Source organism: Apaloderma vittatum, unplaced genomic scaffold (genome assembly GCF_000703405.1).
Source record: "Apaloderma vittatum isolate BGI_N311 unplaced genomic scaffold, ASM70340v1 scaffold20568, whole genome shotgun sequence".
NCBI lineage: Eukaryota > Metazoa > Chordata > Aves > Trogoniformes > Trogonidae > Apaloderma > Apaloderma vittatum.
Window position 1 is genome coordinate 1 of NW_009729302.1, and position 14839 is coordinate 14839.

Genomic DNA, 14839 nt, shown 5'->3' on the forward strand with positions numbered 1-14839 from the left:
CTGGTACCAGCTCAGCTGTGCCGGTGGGAGATGTCACAGTCACACCTTTGCTGCAGGTCACTTAGCCCCCAGGTGCTGTGCCTCTGTCTGCCACACCAGAGCTGTTTTCATGGACTTCCTCTTTTTTTTTTAGGCCAGTATGGTACATTCGCTGATTGAAGCATATTCCTTACTTGACCAAATGAAGTGAGTGCTCCCATTTTCTGCAAAGAGACTGTTTTGTTCAATGCTGAGGTTTGGAAGATACTGAATAGCTGCAGTTCTTATACCGTCCCTCTGGACAGCATGATTATAAGGAGCCCACACTGTGTATTTCTAGGATCTAAGGAAAATCTGCTTGTTTTATTAAATGGACACGATTGTGTTAATTGCTGCAGGTGTAATTGCCTTGTGCTTTATCTGTAGAGTATGCCATCACCCATTGCTCTTGTGGCTCTGACCAGAAGTGATGGTGTAGAAACCATCTTTGCTGGTGTTCCTCCAAATCCACTGGCCAGTGCTGCTGGTGAGAGAGGCCACGTTGTTTTGCTGTGTTATGATTGATTTGTGAGACTTTTTATGAGGTCTTGGTGCTCAGGAGAGTAGAGGAGATGAGGTGTGAGATGGAAGAGTGAGAACCCTCCTGCCCCATTAGGCTTTTGACAATGAGGGATATGAAGGGAACTAAAAAAAAAAGGCTCAGCTCAGCCTCTCTTATGTAGCGTCTCATGAAATCTTGACGAAATCATATGCAAAATCAGCAGGACCAGAAAGTCCTATTGGGACTTTGTTTTAAAAATATTTTTTTTCTTGTAATTTTGATAGAGTGTGCTTGGGAAATGGCTACCGATGCCATTACAGAGGCAGACCTAAAGAGGTGTTGACCCTGCTGTAAGAAGTGCCCAGCACCAGGGCTAGCCTGGAGCTGGGAGCTTCTTGCCTTATTACAGTAGCAGTGGAGCTGTGCTACATTGCGTGTGTGTGGCGCCAGAGTGTGAGGTTTGGAGAGGGATTTAACATATTGCAAGGTTTATCTAGGCAGATTGCTAAGTGCTCAAAGCTGGGAAAGTTGATGTGTGAGTTGCTGAGGCCAGAGATGTTCTCTGAGTGTAGATGGATTTCAGAGCATGTGAGAGGTGCTGCTCAGCTCTTGGTCTGTCAGGCTAGTGTCCTGCTATAGGACTGGGCTGGGCCTGCGCAGTTTCACTTTATTATTTCCTCTGTGTGTAACCAGAGTGTTGGATCTGCTGGGGATTGCTCAAACTGGGAGAATATGCAGGAAAGGGAAAAAACTTGAAGCAAAGTGGGAAGGTTTATACACGCGGCACCTGCTGGTGTTCCATGTTGTGGGCACAGCAGACAGTGCCAAACTGGGGAAAAGGCCTGTTCCAGCTCAGCTAAGTGGCTTTCTCACACAAAGTGGCAGTCTGGCATGAGAATAGGAGGGCATGTTCTTTGCTTTTTCAATGATAACTGCCAAAAGAAAGCTCCTAGTCTGAGGAGGTTAAAGTTGGATGCTCCAGCGGAACCCCAGAGCCTCTTGCTGTGATGTGCTCCCTTCTTCCTCTCTGCCCAGGGTAGTCAAGCCAAAAGTGGCCTCCATGGAAGAGATGGCAAGTTTCCACACGGATGCCTACCTGCAGCATCTGCAGAAGGTCAGTGAGGAGGGAGATGATGACCATCCGGAGTCTGTGGAGTATGGACTGGGTAAGGACATGTGTCTTCAGTGAGAGATTAGTACCATAGAATCACAGAATGGTTTGGGTGGGAAGAGGCCTTCAAGCTCATGTAGTTCCAACCCCCCTGCCATGGGGCTGGGACACCTTCCACTAGACCAGGTTGCTCAAAGCCCCGTCTGACCTGGTCTTGAACACTTCCAGGGAGGGAGTTTCCACAACTTTTCTGGGCACCCTGTTCCAGCGTCTCACCACCCTCACAGAAAATAATTTCATCCTAGTATCTAATCTAACGCTTCCAGTTTGAAACAGTCATCTCTTGTCCTGTTAGGTCCGGGATGCTTTTTGCTAGAGTTGAGGTTAGACGGAGGGGTGAGTTGAGGTGGGCTGCTGGGTAGTTTGTGGAGGGAAACACTCTTTGGGTGTGTGGTCGTCTGCCGAGCAGACGTTGTCACTGTTGCCAGCAGAGGGTACTGTCACCTCACGCTGCTGCTCCCTGTAGCTCCGCCTGTCCCTGGCGTGCTGGGAGCCAGTGCTGTTTTGAGGGTCTTGGGCAGGACTGTGGGTCTTAGTCTCAGGAATAGGAGGAGTGACCTAGCGCTGAGGCAGTGGTGAAGATTCTGCACCGACCTCCTGAGTCTCCAGTAGATCTGCCCTTACATTTCTGAAGCTGATCTGTCTGCAGACAGAGGAACAGCCCTGGGGTCATCCGTTTTAGGGGAACAGCTCTGGGGAGGTGGTTGTTGGAATAGGTGAAGGTCATATTTTAGCTTAGACCTGTGGCATACAAGGCCTGTCTCCTTTGTGGATGTCTGTTTTTAGCAGGGAGTTACATCAGTGATCTTGTCAGGGCTTTCCTGCTAGGGTAGCCAGAGAACTGGGAGTGTTTTGATAAGATTGGTGTGAGTGATCAGTAGGTCGGGCTAACCAGGCACGCAGATCAGAAGCTTGTTCAAGACCCATCTGTGAATTACCTGATGCAAGGAAGCATTTTGATTGTTGACTTTTGTGGTGGGTTAACCTTGGCGGGCCAACAGATGCCCTCCAAGAAGCGTGCTCTCTCCCCCTGCCCCCCACCCCCAAGTAGGGGAGAAAATATGATGAAAAAAATCATGGGTAAAGATAAGGACAAGGAGATCACTCACCAATTACCGTCACAGGCAAAATGAACTTAGGGAGATTAGTTCTGGAGCTATGCTGTTGGAGTGAGTCCAGAGGAAGGCCTCAAAAATTATCAGAGAGGTGTGGAGCACCTCTCCTGTGAAGAACGACTGAGGGACTTGGAGTTGTTCATCTTGGAAAAGAGAAGACTCTGGGGACACCTTTTTGCAGCCTTTCAATACTTAAAGGAGGCCTGTAAGAAAGATTGGAACAATCTTTTTAGCGAGACCTGTTGCAATGGGACAGAGGTGGAAACCTTCAAGGCCAGGTTGGACGGGGCTCTGAGCAGCCTGGTCTAGTTAAAGATGTCCCTGCTCATGGCAGTTGGACTAGGTAACCTTTAAAGGTCTCTTCCATCCAAACCCACTCTGATTCCATGAAATTAATTCACTTTGTTGCCAATTAATAACAGAGTAGGATAGTGAGAATTGAAAAAAACCCCACTAAATTCACTTTCCCCGTCACCCACCCTTCTTCCCAGAATCAACTTCATTCCCAGCTCTTCTACCTCCTTCTTCCCCGAGCAGCTCAAGGGAATGGGGAATGAGGGTTCTGGTTGGTTCATAACATGTTGTCTCAGCCAAAAAATCTTTCCTTGTTCCAGCGTGGAGTTGTTCCCACAGGAGACAGTCTTCCACAAACTTCTCCAGTGGGAGTCCTTCACAGGCTGCAGTTCTTCACGAACTGCTCCAGCATGGGTGCCTTCCACGAGGTGCAGTCCTTCAGGAACAGACTGTTCCAGCGTGGGTCCCCTGAAGGGTCAGAAGTCCTGCTCGCAAACCTCCAGCATGGGCTCATCTGTCCACAAGTCCACAGGTCCTGCCAGGAGCCTATTTCAGCGTGGGCTTCCCATGGGCTGACAGCCTCCTTCACGCATCTGCCTGCTCTGGCCTGGGGGTCTTTGTCCTGGACAGTCCTCTGCAGGCTGCAGATGAATAGCTGCTCCACCGTGGACTTCTGTAGGCTGCAGGGGCACAGCCTGCCTCACCATGATCTTCGCCACAGGCTGCAGTGGAATACCTGCTCTGGTGCCTGGAGCACCTCCTCCTCCTCTTTCTTCACTGACTTTGCTGTCTGCAGGGCAGTTTCTCTCACGTATCCTCACTTCTCTCGTCCAGCTGCTTTGCAGCGTTATTTACCTTTCTTCAATATGTTGTCAGAGGTGCTACCAGCATTGCTGATGTGCTCAGCCTCGACCAGCAGCACTTTGGTCTTGTCTCTGTCTGACATGGGAAGCTCCTGTTGTCTTCTCATGGAAGCCAACCCTGCAGCCCCACCCCCAGCTATGAAAACCATGCTGTGCAAGCCCAGAATGTTTTTTTCCTACTTAGGCCCCCTAAATCTGCCATGTGAATCAAAATTTGATACCTGTTGTAAGAGTTTTCTGGTTTTTCATTGTACCTGGAACAGAAAGTTAGAGCAGTGGTAACAGAGAGATAGCTCAAAACAAAGAGAATGCGCTTCCCCCAGAAGAAAAGGCCAGTTGTGTCTGACACACAATTCTAACCCACAGGTTATGACTGTCCAGCTACTGAAGGGATCTTTGACTATGCAGCAGCTGTGGGAGGAGCCACCATCACGGCAGCCCAGTGCCTGCTGGACGGCAAGTGCAAGGTAGCAATTAACTGGCCTGGAGGGTGGCATCATGCAAAGAAGTAAGAAAACAATCTCTTCTCTCTTGTTTTTTCACGTGATCTCTGAACCCTGCCTCCCAGCTTCCCTGCAAACTCTGAGGGTGCAGTGAAGAGAGAGCAAGGTGTGAGAGGGATGAGGGATGGTAGGAGGTGCATAGGAAAGAAGCAGAATGACGGGCAGAGGCCTGAGAGTAGGCTGGTCACTCTCCAGTCCTGGTGCTGTCCGTGACTGCAGTGCAGGTCTGGGGCAGGTGTATCCAGAGGTGTCCTGCCATCCATTGGTACTTGGCTCTCCCTAGGAGTTTAAGTGAGAGTTGATTTTGCAGAGTCCACAGAGAAGGGCTGTGGAGAGGCAAACGATTGGTGTCGCTCTCAACCGAAGAGAATGAGAACGTGGCAACATGTTGTCCAAATTTTTTTGTGTCACCTTTTTGGTTTCTTAATAAGGGGTTTGAAACAGTGCAGGACTGACCTCTGGTTTTCCTCGTGCTTTGTGGGTGGCTGTTTGCTCTGAGCTATAGTGTCAGTAATGATCTTCCAGAACAACAGAAGAAATAAAAGTTTTGACCCTGAATCCTGTGATTCTGTAGTGGAAAATAATTTGTTTCCATGGCTTCCCTGTTTTCCATTGATGTATATTTTATTTTCTGTCCCCTGTCTCTCAGAACATGAGGCCTATTTGCAGATGCAGACAAGACAGCACCCTTCCTTGTCCCCAGCTAACCGCTAATGTCATTCTGTATCCCTGGGGAGCCCCAGAAATTATGTGTCTAATGCGAATAACTTGTATGTGACTGCTCAGGTTTCTCTTCTTGTTCCAGCGAGTTTTCCAACCTGTCAGAGAAACTCTGGAGACGTGACGGTGTGCAAACATGATGACATTGTCTCATCGGGACCCTTTTCCTGATTAGCACTTTGAATATGAGTTCAGCTATGACTTGCTGAGAGAGAGTTTAGCTTGACTGAGCTGAGCCCTCCTGTGCTTTGCAGAAGGAATGGCTTTAAAAAAACCCTTCTGTTCTCCTTTATCTTGATAGCATGATTTATAAAATGCCTTTAACAGAAGAAATCTTAGCAGTGTTGCTGCCACTGAGCTGTGTTCTGGCATGAGCACTGTACTGGGAAGCAAACAGTCTGTTTAGAAACGCCATTTAATACTTACTGGTCCCAAAGGAGCCTTCCCAGTCACCCCACTGAGGTGGTGTAGGATGCTGCATGGTGGGCAGCAGCTGTGGTAGGTTCTGGTCCAGTGTGAAGGTCCAGACAGACTGACACCCAACTGCAGGTGCCTGGTGGTAGGACCTGTGTCCTGGCAAAATACATGTCCTTTTTGTCAAAAAAGACCTGCTGTCTAGTGGCTTAGTTACTTTATAAGGTCGTAAAGGAAGAAATAGTAACCACTGTCACCTGGGGCTTTTGCAGCTCACAGTTCGCTGGTACGCCTTTGAGGCAGCAGGCAGGATGCTAAGTCGATGCCTTTTTTTGATCCATCCCTGCCCTTCCTTCAAGCAGTGACAGTCTGACCTGTGCCATGTGGATCTGTGATGAAGGAAGATCCCAAGTGCCGACCCTGAGCTGCAGCTCTGACACTGGTCAGCCTCTGCCTGAGTTATTGTCCTGCTCTGCTTGGCCTTGGGTTTGAAAGAGGTCATGTGTTAGAGCACGGAGAGAGTGCCTGAGATAGGGCATAGTTCACTTTGCTTCCTTGTGGGCTGTGAAGGAGGAGTATGATGTATAATCAGTTAAGGAATATTCCTAGGATACCTGCCAACATCCCAGTTCTCAGCATCACTGTAAATGAACAGAGTCACTGGGAAGCATCTGTGTCCCATGACATTTGTAGGAAGTTAGAGCAAGTGCGGGTCTGCCACCCGATGCTTGGTCCTAGTTTCCAGCTGTTTGCTGAGCAGGCGAGTGAGTACTGGGTAAATGAACTGAGTCCTGTGGCTGTAAGTCAAGAAGCATTTCCAAGAACCACATCTTGGTTCCTGAAGTTGTTTGAGCCTGGGGAAGAGCTCCTGGACACTCCCATTGCAAAGTATAAAGCTTTGGTTTAATTCAGCTATCCAGGGCTGACCTAAGAGTGTATGTGGGGTAATGCCAAGCAGTGATGGGGACTTGACTTTGAAGTGAGTCTGGAGTAGGGATCAAGAAACTTTCTTGTTCCTTGGACTTGCCTTTCACTACTAGGACCTTCCTGGGGGCTGTGACCTGGGCAGCGGGGATAGCATGGCTGCCTGACTGTGCCTGTACAGCACTCGCGGGAAAATGGCCGAGTGGGACTGTCCAGTGGCCTGTCCTCTTGCCGTAGAGGGAGGGGAGGGACATTGGAAGGTGGTTTTGAGTTGAGTGGCTCTCAACTTTAAAATATCCGAGGTGCAGAAAGCTAACGTGCTATTTGTGCAACAGTGGAATGGTCAGAGGTACCCTGCCAAGCTCCCCGTGGGTTAGGGCCTTTCTGCAGCAGAGCCAGCTGATGCTTTAACAGATGCTAGCCAGCCCAGGGTTGAGAATCAACTGGCACAAGCAGTCACGTTCTCTGTGCTTCCAAGCCATGCCTTTTGCTGCTCCGGACCCATCCTTTGGTCACTGCTGGGTCTTGGCCAGGCTCTTCATTCTCCTCTGAGCCCCTGTGAGGTGGAGACTTGCAAAGTAAAAGTGAAAATGCGAAGATCAGTGGCGATTATGTGGGCGATGTTCAACCTCATGGGCATTGTTTTCACAGAGATGAAGCTTCTGGTTTCTGTTACCTGAATGACGCTGTCTTGGGGATTTTGCGGCTGCGGCAGAAATTTGACCGTATACTTTATATCGATTTGGATTTGCATCATGGAGATGGTAAGGCCCAGTGCAGGCTGCAAACAGCACAGCTGCTGAGACTCAGGGAGAAAAATGAGAGGAGTCAAGGTCTGTCGGGACAGTAGGGCTTTACCTGCTGCAACAGGCTTTGCCTCCTTTCAGTGCAGTCAAGTTTCCTCAATCCATTTCTGCCTTGTCCTGCTTTATGGATTTGTCCTACGCTGCTCATCAGACCTCTTGAGGGTCAGGGCAGCAGTCCTGTACCTAAAGGAACAAGCAGCTTGTTCCCATTCAGGTGAATCCTCTCTGCCAGTGGCTGTCCAGCAAGGACTTCCCCCAGTCCCTTGTCTCCCATCCTGGCAGAACAGCTACTGACAGTGTTTAATTGTTCAGTGCCACCAGTGCAGGAGGCAAGTAGTTATTAGTAAATGGTGCTTTTAAAAGAAGGCTTGGTGCCATAAACTAAAGCCAGAGCTGGCCTTGCTGAAACTGCTGTCCCTCAGGGACATTATTTGAACACCATTTAAAATTTCCTGCTCTCCTAGATTTTATGGTGTGTTTCATTTTGTTCTGTTTTCCCCCCATGTTTGGTTTCTGTTAAGTTTCCTGATACTTCTTTTTCTCTCCCTACACCCACTACTTTAATGTGTCTTTAAGAAAGAGAAAATGCATATTGAACCGCAGCGGTCCTAAGAAAAAGTGAGAGAGCATAGTATCTCTGGTTCCAACCAGAGCCAAGCTCCTCCCAAAGCATCTCTTCTCAGCTCCCTCCCCAAGCCAAGCAGTGCAGGCGAGTGCTGCTAATGTGGGCACTGGCCTGAGATTTTGAGACATTCAGTACTGATTATCATGGGAACTACCAAATTCATTTCAGTTACGACCTCTGCTGCAGTTGAATATGGGTCTCTTGATTAAGGATGGATTTATTAAGTCACATCTGGTTTTCTGCTTTGTTCATTCTGTTCTTGCTCTGCTTGCTTCCACGTGTTTATTGAGTGTCTCATCTGTGTTCAGACTCCATCGTTTATATGAATGATTTGTGAAAACTTTTTTCTCTTTCCTTTTCTGATAGGAGTTGAAGATGCCTTTAGTTTCACCTCAAAAGTCATGACTGTTTCTCTGCACAAATTTTCGCCAGGATTTTTCCCAGGCAAGTTGAACTTGTGATGTTTGTGCTAATTTGGTTCACTCATCATTGACGAGGCCCCAGCAAAGGCAAGTCCCATCCCTTCTATCCAGCAGAGGTGTCTCCCTGCCTCTCCTGTTTACCCAGAAGGAAAAATGGAGGAGATCTACATGTTTGGCATTTTCCCTTCTGTGGTTTTGGCTGAGCCCTGGACAGAGCCAATGCTGGGTAGCCACCTGCAGCCCTTGAAAGCTGCATGACCAAATTGGGCAGAGGGTAAGAACCAGGTCCATCCAGCCTCTCCATTACTGGTGGTGGTAAGTGGCCTTCTCCATTAGCATGCCAGAGGTCCTGGCTTTCTGCTGTCATCAGAGACATCCCACAGATTTCTTTTGCTGCTGATCCCCTTTCTCTCATAATTAACCATGGGATGTTTCTGGTTTTCAGGCACGGGTGATGTGACAGATGTTGGCCTGGGGAAAGGTCGCTATTATAGCGTGAATGTACCTATTCAAGATGGCATTCAGGATGAGAAATATTACCAGATCTGTGAAACGTAAGCCGTCTTGCTCTGATAAAGTTTACTGGGGTGGGATTTTAGAGGACAGAGACTGCACAGGTTTTGTTTATTTACTACTTTTAATTACAGTCCTTCCTTAAGTCCTGCCCCTTCCCCTGTTACAGTTTTTGATTACAAATGTGAATCTTAAGAGGCGTCAGAGGTCTTGTCCAAATCCTTAGACAAACTAAATATAGAGGCATTTATGGGTGGCTGGAGGGTCTCTGCCACAGGTCAGCGTTGTGGGTTTGAGGAGAGACTGAGAAGAGGCAAGTACTTTTTAGTTGTGGTCTTAGGGCTAGATGCTCTTTCTTCAAGTAAATGCTCTGAACTCTTAGCAGCTGTGGGACATATGCATGGGGCTGGGCTACTCCTATATTCTTCTCTCGTGTCCTCTGATGGTGAGAGGAGACCTGCTCATTAGCAGCCCTCTGCTCTTTGCCAAGGCGCTGCCAGATCAGGCACTCTGGGGCAGAAAAGCCAGGGAGACGCTATACAAAACAGCCTCACCTCCCTCAGTGCTGGGGACAGCTGCCTCCCCAGTCTCTGTGGAGGCTGATCTACTGCAGCACAGTGATACAAATAAACGGGGAGAAAGTTTGCTCCTGGCATCTTAGAATATGTGTGTTTTGAACTTGCCTCTGTAAATTACAGTGCCTGTGTTCAAGTAGATAAACTCTTATCCTGCTTTAAAGGTGGTTTGGCACATGGATAATTGCCTGTTGTTTCTGGAAGTGGAACGTGCAAGGTATGTTCACACTAAAGGATGCTCTGGGAGCCTACTAGCTCAGAAAGTCTCTCCATCAGAAGAGAAAGTCTGGCTAATTGCAAGCATCCAGAATAGCTCATTTGCATGATCACCTTCCTAAACTGCCCAAATTAATGAATTCAGTGGGTTCTGAAAAGATGTGAGTAGCTTTACCTGGAGTTTAAATATTAACCTATTGCTGTAAGGGTTGTATGCAGTGTGGTGTAGGCAGTGAATGTGGGAGACTTAGCCCACCATCTAGACTTCATTGGTTGCTTTTCGTTAGGCAGCAGAGCACAAATCCTAAGTGTTCTTCCAGACTTTAAAAGTTTAAAATAAGTCCACAGTCTCACAAACTGCAGAAATGTCATGTTCTGAGTTTTTTATGGTTTGGGATGAAATTTTGAAACTTGAGCTTGAAATTCTAGACCCCAGCTTTTGAAAGGTCTGAAGTTTTAACCTGGGGAAAAGGCTCAGTTTAACCCGGTGGATCATGGAGCTTTCTGAGTGCCTGTGCTTGCAGGCAGTACTTGTGTGCTGTGTCTGGGCACAACCCCCAGCTCCATCCTGCTTTCCAGTTGACAAAATCAGTCCGGCTGCTTTCTTTAGCTTATGGACAGGGCTCGTGGTGTTTGCTAGTGCAGCTGTCACCTTGGCCTATCAAGGGTCTTGCTGGGACGTATACAGAGTGGGGCAGTCAGCAGCAGGGTGGCAGACCCGCAGCAGCGAGGAGGGAAGCTGGCATGGGGAGTATTTGTGGGCTTTGATTGCAGCAGGGCCCTGAGCAGCTCTGGGTCTTGTCTGCCTGTATTGGGGGCAGAAGGAGAGGCAGACAGGCCAATGTGTTGCTGCTAAGGTGACAGCAGGTGTAACTTGATTGCTTGGTGGGATTTGGATGCAGCTTTTTGGAGGCTGGAAGTGTAAGTCACAGTCTCGCCTGTGTATGCAGATAAAGGAAGGCCCTCCAATTTGGGGAGCTCCTTTCTGTGCTGATGGCCGTCTCCTGACGCTAATGGGAGGGAACGTTGTGTGTCACTGGTTCTCTTCCAGTGGCAATCTCACTGGGGTTGTGAAATTTTGACCGCCGTTCTGGTTTCGCTTGAGCAGTTGCATAAGTCTGTTCTCTTCTGTCCTGCCTGTCAGCTGCTGACTGTTCTAGCTGTTCTTCTGACCTCTCTGGGGGTGACACAAAAGGTGATGACTTCTAGCTGTCAGCTACCTCGCCCTGCCGGGTACCTGGAGGGCTGGGGTGAAGTTCTCAGCATGTTCAGGCTGTGCTGCCATACTCAGGGTAAAATATGCATACTGAATGGAAATCCTGTTTTCCCCCCAGCTCACATGTTTGTTCTCAGAGTGGGGACATGGGCAGGGCACTGAGTTTTCTCCCCAGTTTTTCTCCTCACTGGTTATTTCCCAGCAGTGCCTGTATTTCAGTAGGGAACTTGTGGTGCTTGTAGACCTCATGACCTCAGCCCTGCAGGCATCTGCCTTGGCAGACTGTATCAAGATCAGTGGGGTTCCTTGTCTGGGTACAGTGACTGGCCAAGTTTCTTGAGGTGAGTCCTGGTAAATGTAAACTTTGCCACAGGGAAGCAGCTCTCATTTGTCACTGCAGTGTTTTCTAATTGCATATTGAATAAAAACTGGCCATGGTTAAGTGCTCTTAACCAAGGCAAAAGCATTTATTCCAGGGATCACATCTGTTTCTACTTTAGCAAAATAAAAACACCATTGTGAAAGGAATATGTTTTTCTCCATTATTTACCCTGTATTTTGGGCTTTGAAGCACAGTGCTGAGAAAAGGATTATTTTCTTTGCATCAGCCAAGTGTCTGACATGCCCAATTGCCTTCTGCAAGAGAGAATACTTCTAATACACTGTCTTCAGGACATTGGCCCTGCAGCACCTCAGCCTCTGCTAGAGCCAGGGGAAGTATATTTCTGCCTCGAAGCCATATGGGAGAGAGAACCTAGACAGAGCCTTCCTTTGTTCATGCTGTCCTGATGAGAGGTGTCTTACAGTTTAGGCTGGTTGTTTTGCCAGACCCTGCTCTTCCCTGTGAGTTTTACAGGGGAGAAAAAGCCCCTGGATTTGGCTTGCAGCCCTTCCACTCAGGGCAGCTGATGTAAACGTGAGGCTTGATGGTGCCACTAAACTAATCAGGACTAGTTCCCTCTTCCCTGTGTTCTCAGTGATGCTTTTCCTCGCATCAGCCTTGCGATGAGCACTTTGAGACCTAAGCTTACTGCGGGAGAGTAGTGGAGGCAGAAGGCTAACTGGGAGCAGAGGGAGTGTAACTGGTATGAGGGTGGTGGAAGCAGAGAGTGCAGAAACCTGAGGAGGCATTGGTGCATCTGAGAGACCAGGGTCATACCACCAGCATCCCCGAGCTGTGTTTGCAGTAACCTCCGCCACTTCTCTCCACAGCGTGCTGAAGGAGGTGTATGCCGCGTTCAGCCCAGATGCGGTCGTGCTGCAGCTGGGGGCAGACACCATTGCTGGAGATCCCATGTGCTCTTTCAACATGACACCTGAGGGAGTGGGCAAGTGCCTAAAGTACGTCCTGCAGTGGCAGCTAGCAACTCTCATCCTGGGAGGAGGTGAGTGCAGGTGTGTCTGGCTGTTCAGAGTGAAATGAGTTTGTTCTCCTGCAACCTTTCCTGGAGTTTGTGTCCTTGGGCTTGACACTGCCTGGAGTTTAGCTGGGCAGCATCAGGAGGGCACTCCGTGGTACAGTACTGTTTCCACACAGACCTGAAATTCTTGATACTGGGAGGTGCAAGTCTCAATTCTGCCTGCCAAGATCTTGAGTTAAAGGTCGCTTGGCTCCTCCAGAGAAGAGCAGAGGCTGTTAACTCTAATGAACTGACCCTGACTTCTCAATGGCACCCCTGATTCTCATCTCTGCTGATGGGCCCCTCGGTGCTTCTCTTGAGAAATGAGCACTGTGTTCCCAAACCTACCTCAGGCATCTGTCAATGACTGATTTTGGATTCAGGCAGGGACTTACAAAAAGAACTGGCTGCCTGCACAGTACAACAGGGCTCTGATACCGAGCAAAAGCTAAGATTGGCTTAGCTGTGCCATGCTGCATACCTAGCTGCTTGTCCAGTGGGGAAAGCGCAGGACAGGTGCAACAGAGCATTTCAAAACAACAAGAAACCTTAGCTGAAAGCAGTTCTGCCAGAGACTTGAAAGTTTAGGTTTTTCCAGCAAAATTGACTAAAATAGTAAGAGAGAAAAACACTCTGAAGGGAGAGGGCAACCATATTTTTCAGTTTTGAGGGTTTTTTTGTAAATGTTGACTCCTCTTCTGATTTCCACCATAAATGCTTCCACAAGCTGCCGTGGTGGGACACTCCTGTGGTATTTTTATGAGACGCAAATAGTTGTGCTTCATTTTTTGACGCAAGTACTTTGGTTTCTTTTTGCCTGGGGCATGCCACCCACAGCATATCCACAGACACACCACAACAGGGTCGAACACTCATAACCTTTTCAAAACAAAGCATATTAGGCACCTCAAATTTTAGCCTTAACATGCTATACCTGATCACCCCTATCTCAAAAAGGACAACAGCTAGAGCTACTGCTACAGCTCCAGGCACAGAGCTGGAGAGCTCTCTCCAGCACACGGTGCTCTTGTTGCTCACAAGCAGATGAGGTTTCAAAGTCCTCTGAGATGACCGTTACCGTTCTGACTGTGAAACCTCATTTACTTGTGGAACAGTTGCAAGTTGTACTAATGAGCCTCGAACTTGTCCTCTCAAACCAAACATGACAGTGCTGAAGAGCTCACCAGTGAATGGCTGGGCATGTGTATTTTGCTTTACGAATGAAAGGCTGGCATTAAAAAACCAGGAATACCCCGTCTCTACTGCTGCCCTTGCACCCAGCACATGGGGCTGGGGTCTCGTGCTGGGTCTGAGACGGTGGCTGAAGGAGCCTGGCCTGTGCCGCTCTGACTGTAACGGGTTCAGTCTGGGAAGTCTGCCCTTGCGTACAGCGTCATTCGGACCTGGCTTCGTGTAGCCAGCAGGTGCAAAATACAGGTTTTGTGCACAGCTTGAGTGAACGAAATAAGCTGATTCATGTAAACTGCACGTGTTGCCTCCACGATTTGTTCCTTCCACTAAGTCTCTCTCTCCTGTTTCTCCACTCTTCCCCCTCCAAAATCACAATTCTTTCTGGAGACAGGAGGCTACAACCTTGCCAACACAGCTCGCTGCTGGACATACTTGACAGGGGTCATCCTTGGGAGAACGCTGTCCTCTGAGATCCCTGATCATGAGGTAAAGCTTTGACAAACCTCCCTTCTCCTTGCGCGAAAGCCGAGTCGTTCTACCTAATCCAAACGGCATCCTTGCTGCTCAGTACTGTTTTGTTGAGACACTCCTGTCACAGCAACACACTGTCCTAACAGTATAGTAGGTGCTTGTCCCCACAACCTGAGGCTGTCTGCATCTTTTTGCAAGGGATCTCAGATGCCAATAAACTGCAGTCTTGGATGATTGCAGAGAGGATTGGGAGGAGGAGTCACTTGCTAAAAGAGCTCCTTAGGATGTGCTTGTACTTCTGCCACGAAAGAGGCAGGCTGTTCTCAAGGCTTCAGATTTTAGCCCTGCTTTCACAGACTTACAGAAAGTACCAGGTGCACCTTTGCAGCTTTTCTGACCTGCAGGCTGGCAGTGGGCTGTGGTGCCAGGTGCTGTTCACTATTGTATATGAGCCGTCTCACTTCCAGTGCTGGTGCTTTTAAACTTCAGCAGCGCTGGACAGCTGCTGGAGGAACGCAGTCGAGACTGAATTTGAGGGGAATAGTTATGGGTTCATAGCAGATCTCAAGCCGCACATCAGTATTATGGACCTGCAGAAACAGGTTTTAAACAAGACTTGATCCTTTGTTAATTGAGGAAAGTGAAAAGGGTGGATCCCTCTGTAAGGAGTTAACTGCTGAAGGTGGCTTGCTTAGGTTTTCCTTGTTTGTTGTGCCAGGAGTGCTCTGTAGGATGGGGAGGGACTATCTGCAAGACAAGGAGCAATGGTTTTAAACTAAGCTAGGATAGTGAGTTTGTAGTGAAGTGTATATGGGTTTTACAGCACCAACTGGAAAGCAGGTCAGGAATCACAGAATCACAGAATGTTCAGGGGTTGGAA

The 14839-nt window shown here is 48.5% G+C and overlaps 1 protein-coding gene across 1 annotated transcript; it reads left to right on the forward strand.

The window, feature by feature from the left end:
- Positions 1–139: 139 nt before the first annotated feature.
- HDAC8 (histone deacetylase 8) lies at positions 140–13974 on the forward strand (the record flags this gene model as incomplete). The annotated part of the gene is made up of 8 exons (XM_009874387.1): positions 140–186; positions 1556–1686; positions 4330–4471; positions 7176–7288; positions 8322–8399; positions 8823–8931; positions 12110–12282; positions 13880–13974. Coding segments are annotated over exons 1-8 (888 nt in total), but the record flags the coding sequence as incomplete, so codon positions are not given.
- Positions 13975–14839: the final 865 nt, after the last annotated feature.